Source organism: Pelodiscus sinensis, chromosome 10 (genome assembly GCF_052426305.1).
Source record: "Pelodiscus sinensis isolate ZL-2025 chromosome 10, ASM5242630v1, whole genome shotgun sequence".
In the NCBI taxonomy this organism is placed as follows: domain Eukaryota; kingdom Metazoa; phylum Chordata; order Testudines; family Trionychidae; genus Pelodiscus; species Pelodiscus sinensis.
The window spans coordinates 51,541,937-51,565,909 of record NC_143061.1 but is presented as its reverse complement, the minus strand read 5'-3'; the positions used below and the strand labels follow the sequence as shown (position 1 = coordinate 51,565,909).

Sequence of the window (23,973 nt, the reverse complement as noted above, 5' to 3'; positions counted from 1 at the left end):
AAAGTTTCCTAGGAAGAAAGTAAGTATCTGAAGAGCATAATCTGCTATGGAAGGAGGTCAAAAAGAGTAACAGAATTAGTACTTCATTACTTCTTTATTCTCCTTATAAATTAATAGTAGCAGTAATGAGAAGCTATGTTCTCCATACTCCACTGAAGTGAGATTCTCTTCTGGTGATGGAGGCATGGTACAGTCAGGGCTTAAATTCTGAGACTATTTCCTAGAACCTTCCATGACACTATCCCCATTCAACTCAGGGACATAGAGGTTTCAAGGGCTTTACCGTAAAGCGGGTGAAGCACTCCAAAGCTACAGTCTCCAAGAGAGGTGCTGGGGTGGCCAACGCTTTGAAAATAGGCACCAGCTGAATTTAAGCCCTGGCTATAGGACTTCCTCATGCTCTTTAGAAAGTGAAGCTCATTAACATTAAATATGGAGATATGTGATAGACCACAATTTGTCACTGATTGCAGTGGAACTTCCTTATTTTTGAATGATATTTGTTTTGAATTAAGTGACTCTAGCCACACCAATTTTAAGCAAAAATCCAAGAGAGAAACTTTTTATTCCCTTGCATGCCTTCCGTTACCTCCTGCAGTTTGATCTCATCTGGTTGAAGGATATTCAGGACACCGCTGCTCCTGATTTCTGGAAGATCCTGCCACAAGTTAAACCTGGAGGTGGGGTTCCTGAGCAAGCTGATTTGGGGAAAGGTCCTGTTTTCTGTAGTATTTGTGGGTTCTGCCTCTGATGGAGTCTCCTCATTGGCTGAGCACTCCTCAGGATCTGTCTGTGAATCCTGCAGCCGCCGGGTTTCAATCTCGTGAAGTGTAGATTTATCTCGATATTCCTGATACAAGAGCCCTAGAAACCAACAGGATGATTAGAAGGCTATTATTGAACAAAATAGGGAAAATAATATGGATTTTGGAGTGAATATTTTACTTTAAATTCATTGAAGCAAAGAGGTAGAAAACATCCATTCTAGAGTGAAAGAAAAAAGCCAAATGTTGATTTCCAAGTTTCAATCAAAAGGGGAAAGAATAAAATTATGAAACTATGGAAATGCTGGATTCTACATGTATCAGTTTGTATATGTGAAAAGCAAACTGTCTCATTTCTCTGTGGGGTCTTTAGAAAGGTCTGTAAGAAAAGGCTCTTTCCTGTATCTTTATATGATGCTACTGTATTACTAAGGATCTATATATCTGCTGGGGAGGTGGCATTATATAAATCTTTTACTTTAAGGGTCCGACCTAATTCCCATTAAAACGTAGGGAGTGTTTTTCATTGACTTTAGTGGGGATAGGACAGGTCCTTAGAGGAAGGGTAGTCAGGTCATTAAAGCACTGGATAAACCAGGTATCAGGGGCCTTGGTTCCTTTCCTGGCTTTACCATTATGTTTCTTGGAGAATTTGAACATTCCCCTTAATCTCTTTTTTTCCTCTGTTCTCTGTAATACTTCACAGACTTGTAAGGAGAATACATTATTTAATGTTTGTGAGATGCTTGAATACTATGGTGACAAGTGCCATAGAAAAATAAATAAAACTTTAAGGCAAAACTGCAATCATTTTTTCAGTCTACCAGTCTTAGAGATTCTCCTCACTCATTTGAACTACTAAATGTTTTACAACAATATGTAATTGCAATTTATATTTCAGATCTTACAACTAGGTAAAACTCTTCAGACAATATTTATAGATATATTCATTTAGTTCAGTGAATCTGGTAATCTACTCTCTCTCATCCTCCAGTTTTATATATATTTAAGATTGAGTTGGGTTTAGTGTTCAGAACAGGCAACTGGAAGTCAAAGTTCCTGAATTTTATTCTTAGCTCTAACAACCACTGGATTTTCCTGGAGGTCTGACTACCAGAACAGGGGAAAACTAAAATAAACATCCTCAAATGAATGAAATGAAATTAGTTATACTTAAAACTATTGAAAATAATAAACAATCTCCAAATGTATCTGGTCATCTAATTTATGTCTTTTGAATGCATTCACTCTTAAGTTCCCATTGAATTTCCCAAAATTTCTGCAGAATCCATGACAGGGAAAATTCCACTGAATAAGGCAAAACTTCTTTCTGATTTTCAAAGGTTTACCCTTAACAAAAAAATTCAAAATGATATTGTACTTGGAAGTTTTTAAGATCTAGTGTTTCTGATAAGGCATCTGCTAGTTGTCCCCCTTTGCCCATTATAGTCATCTAGTGGAACCCAGGAACTAACTGCTTGGAGCTAAAATATGAATTACTGAATTTGACTAATCTCCTATTACTCATTCATTGCATTTACTTAAGTTAAAAGAATGCAATTTATATCCTCTCCCTTGGTTTATACTTGAATCTTAGATGTGTTGTTATTGTTAAATGAACAAGGATGCAGGCATCAGCCATTGCATAAATGCTCCATTTTGTTTTACTCAATAAGGATTAAATTTATTTGGTAAACTGTATAAATGATGTTTTATCCCACAAACAGTTTTCATATATAATAATATAAGAGACAGGCCAGGAGTTCATGTACCAGATATTTCAACTTTTTTGAAACTCAGTACCAATTAGTTTGAACCTATATTTCTATACATACTAAGTTATGATGGGAAAACTGTGGGCATAAGAAACAAATTACCACATTCTGTGAGTATATCCTATAAACGGTTCTTTCTGGAAAGATATTCAAGACTGATTTAAAATAGCAATAGGATTAGCTGTACCTTGGAAACCATACACTTTTCTGTTAGCTTCCTACACTATAAATGTAGAAAAAAGACTTCCCTTGAAGTTTATCACAATGCTACTTGTATAACTCTCATAATCTAATATGCTTATATAATTTCATCCATGTTGTTACCTGTTAATTGTCAGTAATTTGCTCAGCCCTAATACAGGGCATGTAATGAGATGTACAGAACATTTTAAGCTTGTGAACAAGCATTGACTTTAGTGAGACTTCTCATATAGTTAAATTTAAGTATGTGCTTAAATGCTCAGCTGCACTGGGGCCGGGTATGCTCACTGACTATATAAGGAGACTACCTTTTCCCTAGTAGAGGAGACACATGGAAGGAAGGAAGGAAATTGTGCTGATCTATCGTATTCTACTTTGTTTTTGTTTTATGGAATGTAACTTATTCTCTTTGTAAATATTTAGAAGCAATTCTTGTAATAAGGATCTGTGGGGAAAACTCCCTTCTTCTGTTTTTGGGGAAGATGAAATAAACCTTTAGGCAGTGAAATTCTTGTTTTGTTAATAGGTTCCCTATCTGAGCCACCTTTCATTAGATTTGCCAGAGGAAAGACAACAACTCTTTCCAAAGGAGCTTTCAGTCCAAAAGCAGAGGCAAAGTAAGAGAGAAACAGACTCGGATGAAAAGAGGTAAGTTGTGATAGGGTGATGCAGTTTTTCCTCATAAGTCTGGAACATCATGAGTGTCATCTTAGGTAAGATTGAAGAGAGAAACACATTTTAAAGAAGGATTTGATGTTAGAGTGAAGCATGCCTGGTGCACTGCATTGGAGAGGGTGTTCCAGACACAGAGAAAGTATGAAAGCATGAAGATGATGGAGGACAAAAAGGAGATAAAACCTTCGGGTTTATCTCGACAAGGTCCTGCGAGAGGGTGCACCCCGCCCACCTCTCACCTCCAGCCCTCCTGATCTCTCCATTGGTCCCCAGCCCCGCGTAACTTCCCGACCGCCTCCCCCTCGTCATCCTAGCCGGCTGCACACGATGCAGCCAGTCCCCTTCTGAATCGCGCCAAAGAGTCACATGTACACGCTCGTGCTTCACACGCTCCACTTCCCCACCCTCGTGTCCCACCCAGACACCAAGTGGCAGGACCTCCTACCACCAATGGAGGGTGGGGAGCCCCGGTGGGCCAGCCTCTATTTGACCTTGGTTCCATGGCCCACCGGGGACATCTGCTGGAGAATCCTGCACAGCGCGGTGAGCATGGGCGTGTACTTGGCGCGGTTCACCCCCACCTCTGAAACGTGTCTCTTCTGTGGCGTGAGGGAGACCCTGGCGCACATTTACATCAAGTGCGCCAGGCTACAGCCCCTCTTTCGGCTCCTCCAGAACTTCCTGTTGAGGTTCTGGCTGCACTTTCCCCCCCCAATTGTTAATTTACGCACATCCCATCCGTGACCCCACAAAGTCGCGGGACTTCCTGGTCAACCTCCTTCTGGCTATGACCAAATTGGCAATCTACAAAACCAGGGAGAAGAGGTTGGCCGGGGGAGGGGCCTGCGACTGTGGGGCCTATTTCTGTTGCTGTATCCGCTCACGTATCCGGGCAGAGTTCCAATGGGTAGCGTCCGCTGGCTCTCTCGAGACCTTCGAGGGGCAGTGGGCGCTGTCCGGGGTTCTCTGCTCAGTATCCCCATCCGGTTCCCTCGTTTTAACCCTTTGACCCTCACACCCGTACCTGTTTTTTCATTATTTGTCCCCAGTAAAAAAAAAACTTTGGGTAGAGTGACAGATTTGGGGAGGGTGTTGCTGGTAAGGATGGGAAGCGTTAACTTGATATGGAGGGTGACAAAAGTTGCAGCACATGAAGATGATTTTATTTGCAGTATTTTGGAACAGACTGAAGGGAAGCAAAATGAGTCAGGGAAGTCAAACAGGAGGCTATGATAGTTAAAGCAGGAAATAATTATAGTGTGGAGAGGTATTTTAGACCGACTGAAATTTTTATAAGATTTTGATGAAAGAGAAACTATTATCTAGGATTGGCCTGGATATGGGGACAGAGGAGGAGTCCAAGATTACACTGAAGGTATGTGTACCTCTTGTTATAAAAGTTTTATTGAGCAATAGCTGTCTGCGTATTAGCTGGTTTGAACAGTGCAAATCTTAGAGTTAGAGTATGGAAGCATGAAATTGTTGCATTGATTTAAATGGCTAAAGTAGTAGTTTGCATCCTATACTATTCATAGGTTTTATATATTGTCTATTGTAATTTTGAACCTTTCTCTGATTTTATATTACTTCGTTTTAGCCATTTGTACTAAAAATTGAAAATTGTATGTGATGGAATTAAATTATATCATAACCCAAACACACAAAGGGAATGAAGTAAAGGTGCATGAACAACTTTCATCCTGGCATTCCTAACTTATGAGTGCTTGAACTTACTTAATGTAGGTTTTTAACATTTTGTATATAATAGCATATAAAGTCTAGTGTTTCTTGGAACCATTTGGAATTCTGTTTCATTGCACCGACTTAGAATAGATTCTATGTTTGGTCCCTTGACAGTCCAAGCAAGCAATCTCTCCCCCCCCCCTCCTTTCAAGAGGTACTACAAAGCAGAGGTCTGTTTGGCCCTAATTTTAAAGCCTGCTTTGGACCTAAGACAGAGCTGAGCACAGCCAATCTGAACTTGACCCAAGAGTGTCAAGTTGTTTTCAGAGTCAATTGGACCCAAACATTTGCTCTTGAACCTTTGTCAATGCCACCACCATGTTTTTGGGGCTTGTTCTTTGGTAGCTTCCTGCTTACCATGCCCTACGGTTGCTATCTATCTCCAGCCTCCTGCCTTATGGATCGGTGTGATGATAGCTGTGTGTCCCACTACCACCAGCCTCCATAGCCTCACTGAGTTTTGTATGCTGCTAAATGAGAGGCACTGTAATTGGAATGCTAAACCATATGGTACTGGTCAGCCAGTAGCACTGTGTGTAACATACCCAATTTTAAATAAAACTCACTCATACCTGGCAGAACATTAAGATACTTAAGATTAACACATCCTATGTGTATAAGCAAGCTGTATGACCAGCCAATATCTGGTACAGAGCACTGTTACACAGGGTCAGGAGTAAACTACCAACAGAGACTGAAGGAACAGCAATAAAGGATGCAGAATCTCATCACCATGCCACTCTTCAATCCCCTAAAGAACTTCAGTGCTGACAGACCTTTATAATGGACAGACTGGCACCAAAAGTGGAAGTGTCCTGATAAAATTTGCAGATGACACAAAGTTGGGAGCTATTGCCAATTCAGAAAAGGATCGGGATATCATACAGGAAGATCTGGATGATCTTATAAATTGGAGTGATAGCAATAGGTTGAAATTTAATAGTGAGAAGTGTAAGGTTATGCATTTAGGGATTAATAACAAGAATTTTAGTTATAAGCTGGGGACACATAAGTTGGAAGTAATGGAGGAGGAGAAGGACCTCGGAGTCCTGGTTGATTATAGGATGTCTATGAGCCGCCATTATGACATGGCCGTGAAAAAGGCTAATACGGTCTTGGGATGTATTAGGCGAGGTATTTCCAGTAGGGAGAAGGAGGTGTTAGTGCCATTATACAAGGCATTGGTGAGACCCCATTTGGAATACTGTGTGAAGTTCTGGTCTCCCATGTTTAAGAAGGATGAATTCAAACTGGAACAGGTACAAAGAAGGGCCACTAGGATGATCCGAGGAATGGAAAACCTGTCTTATGAAAGGAGACTCAAGGAGCTTGGCTTGTTTACCTTAACCAAAAGAAGGCTGAGGGGGGACATGATTGCACTGTTTAAATATATTAGAGGGATAAATACCAGGGAGGGAGAGGAATTATTTAAGCTTAATACCAATGTGGACACAAGAACAAATGGATATAAGCTGGCTAGTAGGAAGTTTAGACTTGAGATTAGACTAAGGTTTCTAACCATTAGAGGAGTGAGGTTCTGGAACGGCCTTCCAAGGGAAGTAGTGGGGGCAAAAGATCTATCTGATTTCAAGATTAAACTAGATGGATTTATGAAGGGGATGGTTTGATGAGATAACATGATCTTGGTAACAAATTGACCATTCATTATTAGTGGGAAATAGGTCAATGGAGGGATGATAGGAGTTACTATAGAGAACTTTCTGGGTGTCTGGCTGATGAGTCTTGCCCACATGCTCAGGGTTCAGCTGATGGCCATATTTGGGGTCGGGAAGGAATTTTCCTCCAGGGTAGATTGGCAGAGGCCCTGGAGGTTTTTCGCCTTCCTCTGTAGCATAGGGTACAGATCACAGCTGGAGGATTCTCTGCATCTTGGGGTCTTCAAAGTATTTGAAGGCTTTAATATCTGAGATATAGGTGAGAGGATTATTCTAGGAGGGGGTGGGTGAGATTCTGTGGCCTGCACTGTGCAGGGGGTCAGACTAGATGATCATAATGGTCCCTTCTGACCTTAAAGTCTATGAGTCAGTATTTTGTAACATTTTAAATGGCAAACAAATTCCCCAAAGAAGCTGACGATACATAGGTACCTTTTAAAATGCATGCTCTGGGAAACAGTTTACATTTTGACATTGCTAAAGACATTTACAAATGAGTGTGAAAGGGTTCTGGCTGTGTTTGATGCATACTTTATACCCCCTAAACATGGTTTATGAAAGAGGATGTTTTCACCAGAGAATTCAAGAACAAGGGAAAATGTTAAATGTTTTCAACCAGTGTCTGAGGAGTTCTTATAAAACTGTAATTATGGAAATGAAAAACATGAAAATATCCAAAACGGTCTGGTTATTGGGTTTTCAGATAAAAAATCTTTGAGAGCAGCTATAACTGATGAGAGATTTAACCCCAGACACAACTAGGGTATGTCTACACTAGCCCCCTAGTTCGAAGTAGGGAGGCTAATGAGGGCGACCAAAATTGCAAATGAAGCGCGGGATTTAAATATCCCACGCTTCATTAGCATGTTCCCGGGTGGTCGCCACTTTGGAAATTGACTAGCTCAGATGAACTGCCCACATCTACACGCAGCAGAGAAGGACGATTCCGAAATAAACCCCTTACTTCGAATTAACAGTTAAACCTCATTCCAGGTTAGACATACCCCTAGATCGATAGCACAGTTGTCAGAATTAGTCAAACAGAAGAAAAGACAGGAGCAGATTGAAAAACTTGAAACTACCTTAGAAACTGTAAACCAGCATTGGGGAATCTTTTTTAGGTCTGGGGGCCACCCAAAGAAAAATCACTAGGGGGCCACACACACAAGTGAGAGGCAAAAAACAACAGAAAACAAACAACCCACACTGACCTGGCTCCCAAGTAAGGAGGAAAAAAAAGAAACCCAGACAGACATATATGGCCCCCAACTGAAAAGTAAGGAAAAAAAGACACTCCACTCAAGCTCTATCCCTATGGTGGGGGGAGGACAGGGAGGCATACCCCCAAGGCTGGATTAACTTTCTGGGGATTTGGGGCTAGTAGACATTGTGGCTCTGGGGTGGGGCCAAAATGAGAGGTTCAGTGTGCAGGAGGGGGCTGTTGGGGAGGGTGCAGGGTTAGGTGGGGAAAGAGGGTGCAGGAATGAGCTGGGGGTGAAACTATGGGGTCTGGATGGTAGAAAGGGTGCACCTCCCTTTCTCTGCATGGTTCTCCGTATGGTGCAGGAAAACACTCTCTCTGCAGACACCGCCACTCCCATTGGCTGCAATTCCTGGCTGGATCAAAGCAAGCTGCAGGTCCTAGGTTCCCCGCCCTACTGTAAAGTCACTTAAATGTTGAGTTATTATACTAAAACCCCTGAGGCAAGGAGAGAGAACTTGGAGGGTAAGAGACAAGTTCCAGCCTATACACAAGGTGTGGAAAAAGTCATATCCCAAGAGATGATGCATGTACAGCTAAAGGCACACTGTGTAAGAAATTCATGAAAAGTGAACATTTTGCATTTGTTTGCTGCATCAAAGTAGTCAGGGATTTGACTCCTATTACAGAGAATCAAGAATCACTTTTTTCAGGTTCTATCACCTGTGATGACATAGAGCCTGCCTGGAGAGTGAAATTGAATATTCATAGCAAGATCATTGACAAAGGATTGACAGTCACCTTTAACCCTTCTTAGGGCCAGGGTGCCCTCCATGGGACTCTGGGCAAGGGGTGGGGGGGCTGCTGGCTCTGTGCTCCAGATGGGGATGGGGGCAGCTGGCCCTGAGCACCATGCAGAGTGCACCATGCCAGCTCCCAGACAATCCTCAGTGCCTCCCAGAGTGCAGCGCCTCCCCTCCCCACCCTTTAAAGCTGCCCAGAGTGCATGACATGGTGCTCCAGTGGCGATTTAAAGTACCCAGGGCTCCAGATACTGCCACAGTAGCAATGGCAGAAACCCTGGGCCCCTTTGAATTGCTGGGACCTGGGCCAACTGCCCCCTTTTCCTGCCCCCCAGTTTGAAAGAATGGTGCAGATTGGCACAGCTGAGAAAATCACTGAGCCCATATCATGGTAAGCGACAATGGTACCATTTAAAAAGAATGTGTGGATATTAAGATATTCAGTGTTGGGATTGAGCAGTCCCATCACTGGATATCTTCCTCTTAAAAGATTCTCAAAACTGGATGCCTCACGCAGATTCTTGCAAATTATCTTAGACAACATGTCAAACTGACTATATTTGAGAACATAAGAATGGCTATACTGAGTCAGACCAAAGGTCCATCTAGCACAGTATCCTTTCCTTCCGACAGTGCCCGATGCCCCAGAGGGAATGAACAGAACAGGGAATCTTCAAGCAATTCCTATCCCATCACCCAATCCGAGCCTCTGACAAAGGCTAAGGACACCGTTCTTACCCATCTTGGCTAATAGCCATTGATGGATCTAACCTCCATGAATTTATCTAGTTCTTTCTTAAACCCTGTTAAAGCCCTGGTCTTCACAACCTCCTCTGGCAAGGAATTCCACAAGCTAACCGTGCACTATGTGAAGAAAAGAATTCTTTAATTTGTTTTAAACCTGCTACATATTCATTTCATTTGGTGGCTCCTAGTTCTTATATTATGGGAATAAGTAAATAACTTTTCCTTATTCACTTTTTCCACACCAGTCATGATTTTATCAACCTCTATTATATCCCCCCTTAATCTCCTCTTTTCTAAGTTGAAAAATGCCAGTCTTTTTAATCTCTCTTCATGAGAGACCCATTCCAAACCCCTAATCAATTTTGTTGCCCTTCTCTGAGCCTTTTCCAATGCCAATATATCTTTTTTGAGATGAGGTGACCACATCTGTACACAGTATTCAAGATGTGGGCATACCACGGTTTTATACAGAGGCAATGAGATGTTCTCGGTCTCTCTCTTTTTTAACGATTCCTAACATTCTATTTGCTTTTTTCACTGCCACTGCACACTGAGGGTATGTCTACATTGCATTCCTCCTTCAAGAAAGGAATGCAAGTGCAGACATGTGAAATTGCAAATGAAGTGCAGATTTGAATTTCCTGTGCTTCATTTGCATAATCACGGCTGGCTGCTTTTCCGAAACAGTGTATTTCAAGAAAACAAATGTGGTCCATTTGGGGTTATTTTGAAAAGAAACCCTTCCTTCGAAATAATCCTTAAACCTAATTTTTTAAGGAGTAAGGGTTTCTTTTCGAAATAACCCCACATAGCCTGCATTTGTTTTCTCGAAATACGCCATTTCGGAAAAGTGGCCGCCGCAATTATGCAAACGAAGCATGGGAAATTCAAATCTATGCTTCATTTGCAATTTCGCTTGTCTGCATTTGCATTCCTCTCTTGAAGGAGGAATGCAATGTGGACATACCCTGAGTCGGTGTTTTCAGAGAACTATCCATAATGACTCCAAGAGCTCTCTCTTGAGTAGTTGTAGCTAAATTAGTCCCCATCGTATTGTATATATAATTGGGGTTATTTTTTCCAATGTGCATTACTTTACATTTACCAACTTTAAATTTCATTTGCCATTTTGTCGCCCAATCACTTAGTTTGGTGAAATCTTTTGGAAGCTCTTCACAGTCTGCTTTTGGTCTTGAGCAGTTTAGTATCATCTACAAATTTTGCCACCTCACTATTTACCCCTTTCTCCAGATAATTTATAAATAGGTTGAATAGGATTGGTCCCAGTACGTGCCCTGAATCATGGAGATTTTGTTTTTAAAGATTACTTTTTGGGATGATAAGTGCACCTGAAAATTTCCAAAGAAAAACGACAGAAACATTAACGAACACAAATGGAGTTGTAGGTTTCCTGGACGATATTCTGATATATGGATCTTCTATAGAAGAACATAACAAAGCCTTCAATGAAGTTCTAGGCCTAAGCAGTCAGTCTAAACTGAATCTAAACAAGGTAAAATGCACTTTTTGCATACCCCAAATCAAATTTCTGGGACAGACAATAAACAAAGATGGAATCAATACTATCCCTGAAAGAGCAAAAGCAATTCAAGAATTGATTGCACCAGCAAAAGTACCAGAATTAAGACGTACACCAGAGTTGGTAAATTATCTTGGTTGATACTAGAAGACCTTTCCACAGTGACAAAATCACTAAATGGATTGTAAAAGTCCAGTACATCTTGGCTATGGGGACCAAATTAAGAAATTGCCTTCAAAAAAGCAAAGTATTATCTAAACAGCTCGGCTACGTCTACACTGCAGGCTTCTTGCGCAAGAACAGCTATTCTTGCGCAAAAAATTGCAGAGTGTCTACACTGCACGTGCATTCTTGCACAAGTAAATTTACAGTAAAGTGTCAGGACAAAGGGCTTCTTGCGCAAAAGTTATTCCTCTCCCCACGAGGAATAAGCTAAAATGGCCATCAGAGCTTTCTTGACAAGAGAGCATCCACACTGCCATGGACGTTCTTGCGCAAAAGCACATCTCTTGTGCAAAAGCACATGGCAGTGTGGACGCGCTGTTGCGCAAGACCTTTTGCGCAAAACAGTTCTTGCGCAAGAAGCCTGCAGTGTAGATGTTGCCCTCCAGTTCTCAGGTACTACCATATGCACAAACCCACAGTGGTCAGTACACATGTAAATAGATACGGCATAGGAGGTGCACTGTTGCAACAAGAAGGCTCGAAGTTGACAGCTGTTGTATTTTGCCCTTGCACACTTACAGAATCTGAAAAATGATATGCACAGACTGAAAAGTAGTGACTGGCAAACAAATGGGAACTTTTGCAGGTATCTTTGTGGACTGGATTCATTTACAGTGAGAACAGACCATAAACTGCTTGTAATCCTAATCAATGGAAAAGACCTGGATCAAGCACCACTGATATTCCAGTGTCTATTGTTAAGGTAAATGTGAGTTAAGTCAATGGCTAAATATATTTCTAGGAAAAATCTGGTAGCAGCAGCTCAGGGCTACTCAACTTTGGAAGCTGCTGGGGCCACGATGATACTCACAGCACATGCTGAGGGTCGCAACTTAAGTGTGATTGCATATACATGCAAATATATATGCAAATATATGCAAACAGCTTCTTTCACACTGACGGGCATGAATACAAAGATTAATACAAGACAACACAATACTCAGGCCCCATTTAAGTCAGTTCTGCTGATATTCATAAAATGCAGTATTTACCCAATTTCTACCCATATGACAGCACTTTTAATGAGCAATGACAGTCCAGGAATTTAACTACTAAAATGCATATCAACAGAAGATTGACTCCCCATTGTGTTCCTAGTGGAGGCCATGTTCAAAGGATCCCACCTGCGGGCCACATGTTGAGTAGCCCTGCAGTAGATACTGTATCATGGAGCCCATCAGTGCACTCATCAACCCATGAATTCAAAGATGACATGAAGATGTATGTGGATGCTGTAGGCACATACAAATCAATGTCAAAAGGAGACTCTTCCTACTACAAAAAGCAATCTCTATTAATTGGCCACTGTTGGAAGATGGGATACTGGACTAGATGGACCTTTGGTCTGACCTAGTACAGCCATTCTTACATTCTAATCTCAACAGACACACAACTTCAAAAAGTTCTAAAGTATTTTAGGGACAGTTGGCACAAGTATCTAAAAGACACTAAGGAAGTGACACAAGTCTTGTGTCATGCATGGGCAATTCATCAAGTCAAATGGACTCATGATTAAAGGCAATTGCATCATCATGCCAAGCAAAATGAAAGGAGAAATCCTAAACTTCATCCATGCAGAACTTCAAGAATCAATTAAATGCCATAAGCGGGCCAATTAGTCTGTGTGGTAGCCTGGAATCAGCAAAGACTTAAAGAATAAAGTCTGATATGAACACTGTGAACATCAAACAAATAGGGGTGGTGTTATTCAAGACTTTTGTGTTCTATCAGACAGACCTTTGAAGAGAACAGCTGCAGATTTATGCAAATTCAGGGGACATTACTACCTTGTTCTCATGGATTGTTTTTTCAGGTCTACAGAAATAGGGAACTTCAAAGACAGTGAGACAGTGTAAATATTTTAAATCGTGGGAATGTGGAACTTAAAAGGAATAGCTGTAATGGAATGCTAAAACTGTTCAGCCACTAGGTGGCATTGTATATAAAATACCTGATTTTAAACCAGTAACTTTCAAACTTTTTTTTCTCATGATCCAGTTGAAAAAAATTATTGATGCTTGTGACCTAACGTAATTGTCTTTGACTAGTGTGGGGACTCCTGGGTGGGGGGAGGGGGTCAGGAATGAGAGGTTTGGGGTTCAGGAGTAGCTCCAAGTTCAGGGGGGCCTCAGGACTGGGGCAGGGTTAATGGTCAAGGTTGGGCACGGGTTTGCCTCCAGTGGCTCCTGGTCAGTGGAGGTGCTAAGGCAAGCTTCTTGCCTCCCCTGGCACTGCGGATCATGCTGTGCCTCAGAAGCAGCCATCAACAGGTCTGGCTCTGAGGCAGAGGCACACATGCAGCTCTGCATGCTGCTCTCGCCCACAGGCACAGACCCCCCCCCCCGTCCCAGCTCCCATTGGCTGGAAATTGGTCAGTGGTAGTGTGGAACCTATGCTCAGGGAGGGGGCAGCGCATGGAGCCTCATGACTCCCCTGCCTAGGCCCCAGACCTGCTACTGTGAGCCACAGTGCCAGGATAGTCAGAAAACCTGTCTTAGCATCCTCACTAGCCACCAAGTTACACTACAGCAAGGTAACCCAGTGCCTGACATTATGAGACCCAGTACTAGGTCATGACCCATAGTTTGAAAACCACTGTTTTAAATGACCCTCTGATATATCTAGCAGAGCATTAAAGGGTCTAATGATTAACATGGGCTGGTGTGTATAGGCAAGCTCTATGACCAGTTCATTTCTGGTACAGAACAACATGATAGGTACTGCAACTCCTCAGCACATTCACCCCACCGTGCATACAGAGCACTGTGAGGCAGGAGAAGGGATAAGAGACAACACAACCCAAGCCCGAGAAGGTCAGATTTGTTTTCATACTCGATCTGAACCCAACACTTGTAGTCAAGTCCTGCCAGGTATGGATTAGGTTGCAAGGCTCTATAACAGAGGATTATTCTCAGAGACTCAACTCACAATATCTTTTCCCACTGATTACTGTTTCCTTTCCTCCTTGACCACAATGCTTTGTTTAATTTATCTGTTTAATTTAAATCGTAAACTCCTATGAACAAGAACCACATACTCTTCTATGCCTATAAAAGAAAAAGCCCACTAATGGGTGTAGAGGAATCATCATACTGAAGCTGACCCTTGTGAAGTCTGACTGATGGCAATTTTTCTCCTGAAGAGCACAACAAGGGTGTAGGCAAGTACATCTATACACATTGGTGTGCAGATTTTTAGATTCCCACAAGCAGCATTTTTTTGTATCCGTGTAGGAAGGATGGTTCAGTGGCACTTGACTGGAACCTGAGAAGTCCCATTGGGTTTTTGGATCAGCCACAGAATCCCTGTGATACCTTGCACAAGTCACTTAATCTACCCTGTGCCTCCCCCATCTGTAAAAATGTAATACTAATTTACCTCATTGGGTGTTGTGCAAATAAAATCCATTAATGATTTCAGAAGTTCATACACTAAGGTGATGAGAACCTTGTAAGCACCTAGATAGATATCTGACAATTAGGGTGTTTTGGTGTCTAGTGTTGTTTTACATCTTTATTAAGCCTTTCATTAACACACTGCCTCTAAATTAAGACTATAATAGCACATCTACCTTGGGAGATTAATGGGAATGCAGCAGGAAGGAGACAACAAATCAGACAATGCATATGTAAATTTGAAACTGCTCACTACATCCCGGAGCTATGCCCAACATTAATCTATTTAATCTGATAAATATTGTCTGACTTCTTCTGGCATCTAGCTTACTCAAGTCTTCCCAATGCCTTCCATTTCTTCCTTGGTCCAAGCTTCCCATAGCATCCTCCAAGGCTCAGCTTCTCCTCATCACCTAACTGCAGCACACTTGTCCTACTACTTGTCCTCAGTGGTCCAAGTAGCCTCCTTACTCCCAATTGTAGGATTTTGCCTGACAGCTTAACAGAATCTCTCTAGCTCAGGAGTGGCCAACCCATTAGATGAAGAGCCAAAACAGTGGTGGATACTGCGCAAAGAGCCGAGGGGAAAAAGTTGTCGAGGGGAAAAAAAAGAAAAGAAAAAAAAAAAAAAGCAGCAGCCCCGGCAGCTGCCCTTTTAAGAACAGAGTGGGCATTGCCTTTTTAAGGTGGCCATTTTGAAGTCTGCATGGACGCAGTGACTCTCGCTCTGTGTCTTTCAGTCAGAAACATGCTGCTCCTTTCAGAGCTGCGAGTTGCTGGTGTGAGAGCCGCAATTTTTTCTTTGAAGAGCCGCATGCGGCTCACGAGCTGCATGTTGACCACCCCTGCTCTAGCTGATTTCCTATGATGGCCCATTACAGGTGTCAGCCTTCACTCCCAGTGGAGCTGACAGCCACTGCAAGCTCCAGGGCAAGTCATATTTGCGCAGAGTGGTGTTCCGGTGGCTATTCAAAGGGCCCAGGGCTTCAGCCGCCACCACAATAGCAGTGGCCTGGAGCTTTGGGCCCCTTTGAATCTCCAGGCTCTGGGGCAATTGCCACCTTCCCTCCCCACCCCTTGTCAGTAGGCCTTCGTCTCTACCCTCTGTAACTCTGATTCCTAGAGCATCTCTTCCAGGCTGCCTGGACTGTTTAACATGACTTTCTGAGTTACTATTTGGATGTTATACTGGATTCCCACATAACAAAGCTTTATTAAAGTGGAGTTAAGGCTCACTGGCGTGCATACGAGGTGTGCCGGGTGTGCCCAGGCACATCCTAATGTCTTAGGGTTGCCAGGTGTCCAGTTTTCTACTGAACTGGGCGCCTGGAAGCCTGGCAGGGGGAGTGGCTGGGAGGCGGAGCGCGATCAGCGCTGGGAGCCCAGGTTGAATGTAAGGAGGAGGGGCAGCTAGGTCCGTGCTCCCGCACACTAGTCAAGCACGCGGTGAAGCCACAGCTGGACTGACTCGTGCTTCGTCTGCACCGTGCGGGGGGCGGGAAGGCCCTGGGATCTGCACTGTCCGGGTCAGTCCCGCTCCCCACCGGCTGATATGCTCCTCCTTCCCCCTGCCCCCTCCTGGCCGGCTGGTTGGTTTCTCCCCCACTTCTCCTCCTGATCTTCTCCGGCCAGCCCCGCTGCCCCCGCCACCAACCCTGCTTCCGGTGGCCAGTTCTCCCCTCCTCCTCCTGAGCTCCCCCGGCCGGCCCCACTGTACCCAACTCCCACCCCCACCACCAGCTCTACCTCCCTCTGGCCGGTTCCTCCTCCCAATCTTCCACGGCCAGCCCCGCTGCACCCCCCACTAGCGCTGCTTCCGGAAGCCAGTTCTCCCCTCCTCCTCCTGAGCTCCCCCAGCCATCCCCATTCCTGCTGGCCGCCCCTCCTTCCCCCCCAATCTCACCTGGCCAGCCCCGCTCCGCCCTCCCGCCTCCCCCCACTGACCAGCTCTGCTTCCCGCCCCCCCCCCTTCTCCTGGCCAGCCCTGCTCCCCTCCTGGCTGGTCCCTCCTCCCCCCCCCATGAAGTGTATCTGGTATTTTTTTTAAGACTACCTGGTAACCCTATGATGTCTCAAAAAAAAAAGTGGCTTTGAGTTTTAATTTAATCACATGATACGCTCTTTTAGTTTTAAAGTATGGATTGCTGTATTATGCATTAAGTGCTAAATTGCACATGTAAAAAACAAATTAAGAAGTACAATGTCCCATACTCAAGTTTGTATTTTTTAAGTAAAGTTTAGTTGTTAATTTAAAAAAAATTAAGTTTAGTTAAGTTTTAGTTTCTTTAGTTTGATTAATAAAAATAATGTCCTTTATGATTGAGTATTCAATAAATGTTCGCCTTAAAACAAAAATTCCCTGGATGCACACACTAATGAAATGGTTGCTGTGTCCAGCAGAGCCACCTTCTCCTTTCATGCCTCCGGAACATGGAACTCCAAAACCCAAACATGGGAAAATCAAGAAATGTTCACTCCCCACCACATATTTTTTTAAAATACATGTTATGCTTAAACCCCTCTCCACACAGCTTTTAAAGAACCAGTTAAGGTAACGCTTCCCAAATAAGAACCCCCATCAATCTTAAATCTGCCCCATATAGAAACCACAAGAAACTCAGAATGTACCTTATCACTTCATAACATACATTGCCTGTATAGATCCGTGCCTACTGCAGCTACACAATAAGATTTATGTAAACCCACAAGTCTTTCAGTGTGGTCTGTATATTTCCATTGACCAGGAAATGGTGTTTTTTTTTTTTTTGGTGGATTTTAGAGAGGATGTTAAATTAAGCTTTATACGGAAAATTAGCTAGATAGCCTTATCTGTAGAGAAGTTATCAGCTGCTCCATAATTAAAGAAAAAAAAAGCCATGTATGAAGCCAGATAATTTAACTGTGGTCACTTAACAATTCTATCTACCACATAATTTACAAAACGCAAGCACCTAAAGACAAGAAGATCAGCAGCTAAGTACATCATATATTTTACATTGACTATATAAGTTACTCTCTAACTACAAAGATGTGCATATTTTCATAACATAACTCTGACAAATGGGTTTATGTGTTGTTTTATGTATTTTTGTTATCTACAGTTCAGGAACTATTGCCTTATAAAGAGATACTGATAACTATATTCACATATGTTTCCTACTGAATAATTGACAATATAATGCTTTGATAATTTTTTATTTGATTTTTTTTTTCAGAGTTAAGTTATATATGTTGGGCAAGTGGCCTGATAGTGATTCAAAAATATAGTGTGCAAATACACATAATCGAAGCGTCCAAATTATACATTTAGCTATGCCTGGGGTGGCCAACTTACTGACCCTTTGAGCCTTACAGCGCTCTTCAAAAGTTCAGGATCTGGGGAATGCCTGCTAAGGCTTGGAGCTTCAGACCTGCAATGGAGTGGTGGGGCTAAGGACTTCCACTCTGTACTCCCCAAGAAGGTGGATCTTGGGGCTTCAGCCCTGCAGGAGGTGCTTGTCTGGGCTCAGTGCTCTGAAGCACAGGTTGGGGGTATCTTGTGGTTTCAGCCCTGAGAGCCCCAGCATGCACACCCTGCAGGGCTGAAGACTCAATACCTGCAGGAGACCCATCTCCCTGCTGGGCAGAAGCCAGAGGTGATGCCTCACCACACAGCAGCCACTGTAGTGGGTGAGCTGCTAGGACGATGAGGGCGGGGTGGGGGGAGAAGGGCATGATTCAAGTTGTTGGATGGGGCAAACCTTTAAATTGTGCCTCACAATCAGTCAGCAATTACCTTTTTCAGAAATGCTCAGTCCTACCACCAGGCCACAGGGCAGAAGCCCTGAACTCCACCTCCAAGTCTGGTAGACTAGGAATGGGAAGGCATGGGGGGCTATGTGAGCCACACTTTAACTATAAAAGAGCAGCATATGGCTTGCGAGCTGGGGTTTAGACACCCCTGATATATGCAATCTTCTGTTGCCTTCTTCCTTCTGTCTACACCAGTGTTCCCTCTATATTTTTATGTCCATGTGTGGAATGACTTCTGTTATGTGCACCAATTTGGAGGTGATATATCACATAATAAAAGTCATTCTGCACATGGATCATATGTGGAAGGGTGTGTAGAAGCTGTAGAAACCATTTTCATATTTAGCTAGAAGCCATCTTGTATATCAGAAACCATTTCAGCTTTTCTCTCAAGCACGTAGACCAGAGTGAACTTTCTGTCACCCCGTGAGAAGAGGCCTACAGGATGGGCTATTGGTATGTGTTAATTGGGCTGGTTGGGACAGGAGATGTACTCCCTCGCACCTGTCCGCCATCTTGTTGATAAGGCTTTGTTTTTCCAAATTTAATTGAGGATTTCTGTAATTGGATGCCCTGACGTCAGACTGTTTGGTTAAGGGTATAAAGATACTAGGATTGATTGTATTAGTAGCCTTACTGGGTCTGGCTCTGCTGTGACCACGTTTAGCTCATGCTGTGCTTTATTAATTAATAAAGCTGCTTGTTAGCTGCCTAAACACAGAGGAGCGTGTTTTTGCTTCGACAATTTGGAGGTTCCACCGAGATTCCTAACGCGCCACTTGCCCGTATGGACGGACCGGCACTCCACTTCCAAACCTCTCAGAGCGCTCAAGAGAAGGTAAAGGGGATACCTGTTACGAAATCTCCTGGTTGAGGGCTTGGGATTTGGAGTGACGGCCGGCCATCGGGGTAAGGGGAGCTACGGAATTCAATTTTGTGGAGCGGCTAACATTTTTGTCTGTCTGTGTCTGTCTTTGTCTATTAGGCCTGTCTTATGTGTCACAGTTCCAAAAGGGCACACCAGTGTCTCTAGTGAGGCAGCCATGCGCTGGACCCTCTGTGTTCGGACGCTAAAAGCTGGTGTGGTGCCATTACTCTCTCTCGGCACACGGAACTGTGGGGAAGCTTTGTTGTCTCTCTCTGTTATTTGTGGGCGTAGTACTGACCTCTGAGGCTAACCCCAGGCCATAGTGCCCCATTCCGCCAGGCTGTCTCCAGGCGCCAGGACGTGGTGTTCTGCCGGGCTGGGGCAGGTGCCGGAAACCCCTGCGAGGCAGGTGGACCTTGAGTCCAGTGCTTCGCAACAAAAAGGGGGGGGACCAGTGCGAGCAGGTGAATTCTTGATTCGGTGACTCGCAGAGCGAGCAGGCGGATCCTGATTCAGTGACTCGCAGAGCGAGCAGGCGAATCCTGTTTCGGTGACTTGCAGAGCAAGCAGGCGGATTCTGATTCGGTGACTCGCAGAGCGAGCAGGCGGATCCTGATTCGGTGACTTGCAGAATATGGTGTAAGCAGGCGGACTTTAGTTCGGTGTCTTACAGAATTAAGCGCGCGCAGGAAATGGGGGTAGGTCAGTCTACAGGAATTCCAGTGCCTTTATGTTAAGTGTTTTCTGGTATAGGATCCTAATGAAGTCTGATATTAAGTGCCGGGTGTCTTAGGGCAGCGTCACTTAATAGAAACCCATGGGAACTAGACAATAAATAAAGATGCAGCTAAATGTGGAAACTATAGGAAAAATGTGAAAAAGGAGAAAAAAATGTGTGTGGAAAATGAGTATGAATGTAATGAGTGAAGAATGAATGCCGTTGCATAGGTCTGAGACTTGAGCTGATCCCAGCTGCACCAGGGCTCTCCCACGAGGGAGCTCTGAACGCAAGGGGGGGGGTCAGCTGAACCTCGAGACTCAGCGGATATGTGAGGGAGTGACGACTCCCCTTATTTCATGAGCTGCTAAGGTCTGACACTCTAGACCCGGCAGACTCTTTCTTTGGAGTGTGTAAAGTTAGTTTAAGTGGGGGTTAGTCTAAACACCCCCCACTCTGCCGAAAGGCACCCCTGTGTACTACATGTACGTGCATAATGGTCCAAGGACCTGTAAGCATTTAACAAATTGGAAAAGAGGAAAAATTAAAGCTATGAGGGATGAAAGTAAAGCTCAGAAAAGCAAAAATCCACCCTGCAGTAAGATAGGTAACTTAAAAGTTGCTGCAGCACCTCTGTGCCAAAATAATACATAAGAAGTGGAAAAAAAAAAAAAAAATTCTCAGTTGGCACACCCATATCAACCAAGCTTAGGGGGAAAATCTGGCACAACATCACCCCTCTATCCCTCTTTATAACGCATACACAGATAGAGAGGAAACATGAAAAATAACTGAAAGGAATTAGCTCTTCCCTTTGAAAACACGGGCTCCTGTAACAAACTTGCCCGATCCAAAGCAAAACACAAAGTTTAAAATAAGTTTAATAGTTTAAAGAAAGTGTTCCTCCAAATCCTAAAGGGGAGGAAAAAAACAAACAAACCTGCTTTAAGAAATGACTCGTTTCTTGCAGCCTCTTCTAATCATCTTAGCAATGAAACAGTCAAGTTAAACATTTGGCTACAGATACTTTGTTAAAATCTATTAAAGAGAAAATAAGGAATTCTACTGAAACTTAATTGGTTAACCGCATAAAAGAATAGAATCTATACATTGTAAATTTGTAAAACCTGCACCCTAAGGGTTAAATGTGTCTTCCAAGGAACCTAATTATTGTTTAAAAAAATCCAAGCCCAGAAACTTCACAGTGTTTCTGGTCAAGGCTGAGCTGATAGCACTTTTGGCTTGCTTTCAGATCCAAGGTTGTGTGTGTCTGCAAACTGCCTGTCTGTTCTGGAAGGGGGGGAGCACTGTCCCCCATAAGTAAGTCTGTAACATTGCATGTGATTCTTTTCAGGAAAGGAAAACCTTTTTGCTTGCTGGAATAGTAACTAGCAAGCACCTTGTTCTAAGAGTTTCTGTGGCAGTAAAAAAAGCCTGGTCTGCAGTACAAGAGGGAAACTGAGGCATGCCACCTTTAACTTAATAATTAAATAATAAAGTAATTTACTCAAACCCTCTGAAGCTAGTGTTCAAAATAAAAGCATACAATTGGGTAACAGCAGGCTGATCAAAAAGTAGCAAAAATCTGTAAAGAAAAAGTGTTCTAAAATATAATGCACCACCCCAATGTGGGTAGAAATGTTTTCTTTGTCTTTCAGATCATCAAGAAGCGCTAATATCATCTGAAAATTAACTGAAAAAAAAAAAAACATGGTTCTGTGTCATGACATAATAAGTTTGTGTTCTGTGTTCTGTCCAGATTTGTCTTGTGTGTGTCTTAATTGTGATATATGTATTTCAAATGTTGTGTGTACAATATTGTTGTTTTAATGAAAGAATAATTTAAGTCCCTTAAATAATCTTAACATTGTGCTTTATATAAATGGTTCTTGCCTTTATAATTTTAGTAGAGTTTTAGTAGCAGGCTATGCAGTTTGTACTGTCTAGAATGTAGTGAAATCTGCTCCTCTACCTGCTGTTTTTCCCTTCTGTCCTACCATCGCCAGCTCCTATGCCGTCTCTTTCAGAACTGGCCCTCCTGCAAGACCAAGCCCCAGAATCGGAAAAGCAGGAGTGGAGACTGGCAGGGTGCACCTTGCACCCAGACCACTTGTGGTGCAGCTCTGATGGCCACATTGTTGCCCCAGTGGTCTTGCTACCTCACCTTGCCCCCGTGCTCCCTAGATTGTCGCACGTTGGCAAAAGGGGGGATGGTAGCAATCCTAAAACAAAATTGGTTTGCTCCCAAATTCTCCCAAGCAGCCAAAGATTATTGTCTGGCTTGCCCTGTCTGCCAAGCCCATAACGTGGGTAAACCTGTAAAGACAGTTCCGGCAACCAGACCTCCACCTTTAGGACCATTTCTGAATTTACAAATGGACTTTATTCAATTGCCTAAATGTCAATCCTTTGAATAATGTGCTGGTTATTGTTTGCTTGTTTTTGGGATGGGTAGAAGCTTATCCCTGAAGGAAACATGATGACATCACAGTAGCTAAGAAACTTCTAAATTATTACATCCCATCATGGGGAATACACCTTGTGATCTCCGGTGATAAAGGTACCCACTTTACTGGGCAAATTGTTCAAAAAAAACTAGAGAAGTACTACTCTCCCAGACAAGCACTGCACTGTGCACGACACCTGGAGAGCGCAGAAACAGTAAAAAGATGAAACAGGATTTTAAAGAACGAACTTGCTAAAATATGTGAGAACTCTGGCTTAACATAGATAGTAGCACTCCAGATTGCCCTAATGAGCATGAGAGCCACTCCTAATCAGAAAACTGGACTCAGTCCACATGAAATTGCATGTGGCCAACCTATGAGACTGTAAAGTAGCCCAGAAATTAACCTGGCTGATGCCACACTTGTTAAAGGAAGCATAGTCAAGAATTGTCAGGAACTTATGAGGTGTGTACAGTCTTATCATTTACAGGTTAAGGACGCCTTCCAGGAGGCCCCAACTGAGCTGTGCCTTAAACTACAACCAAGAAACTGGGTTTGCGTGAAAGTTCACCAGCGGAAGACTGCCCTGGAACCCAGGTGAAAGTGTCCCTACCAAATCCTTCTGACCACCCATACTGCTGTAAAGTGCGAAGGATTGCCCACCTGGATTCACGCATCCCACTGCAAACCCGTCCTGGCCCCTACAGAAGTCGGCCCCAATAAGGAGCACCGCAGACCTGGTACCGGAGACCCAGGTCCAGAAGCAGATGGGAATCACCACAGACCTGGTACCAGAAACCCAGGTCCAGAAGTAGACGAGGATCAGCACAGGCTTGGTACCGGCAATCCAGGCCCAGAAGCAGACGAGCCTGAGAGACCAAGGCTAAGGTACCAGCTGCGGCCCAAAAGAACCTGCCAGCGATAGGTGAAGCAAACTACGAAGTCCTGAAGAACAGCCAGCATGAGGCTGGACAAACAATTCATGTTAAGCTTATGCTTAATCTTGTTTTTAATATTTAGTAGTTATAACCTATATGGTTCAAATGTGTTTATGCTTTTAATGAACCAAGTTTCCCAAGAATTTAATTCTACAGGTTGCTGGATATGTGCTCACAGTCCAGTACATTCAGAAGGAGGCATCCCAATAATTCCAGTCCCACTAAACAACACTCAAATGAATGGCACACTGTTTAGTAAACTAAGCCAAATGATACTTGGCAGGATAAAGAGTTTACTAACCCAGGGTATATCCGCCTAGCCTTGACCCCAATTGGAAAGTACTGCTAGACATGTAACGGTTCAGGAGCCAGGGTGAGAAAAAGCCAAACCGAATGGCCCTAGACTATGTCCTAGCTAGTAAGAGCGGGGTTTGTGCCTTAGTAAGAAGAAAATGCTGTGGGTAT

General features: G+C 43.3%; 1 protein-coding gene and 1 non-coding gene across 6 annotated transcripts in view; one reads left to right on the top strand and one right to left on the bottom strand.

The window, feature by feature from the left end:
- NGEF (neuronal guanine nucleotide exchange factor) overlaps positions 1 to 23,973 on the bottom strand; it is a 96,736-nt gene that overhangs the window by 27,141 nt on the left and 45,622 nt on the right. For all 5 annotated transcript variants that reach the window (XM_075937389.2, XM_075937392.2, XM_075937388.2 and 2 more), the window contains one exon: positions 590 to 864. In XM_075937389.2, the coding sequence (XP_075793504.2) occupies positions 590 to 864 (275 nt within the window). The remainder of the gene's footprint in view (positions 1 to 589; positions 865 to 23,973) is intronic.
- LOC102447502 (uncharacterized) overlaps positions 1 to 23,973 on the top strand; it is a 74,527-nt gene that overhangs the window by 23,804 nt on the left and 26,750 nt on the right. Inside the window, exon 3 of the transcript XR_016350375.1 lies at positions 3,267 to 3,388. This is a non-coding gene — a transcript (uncharacterized LOC102447502). The remainder of the gene's footprint in view (positions 1 to 3,266; positions 3,389 to 23,973) is intronic.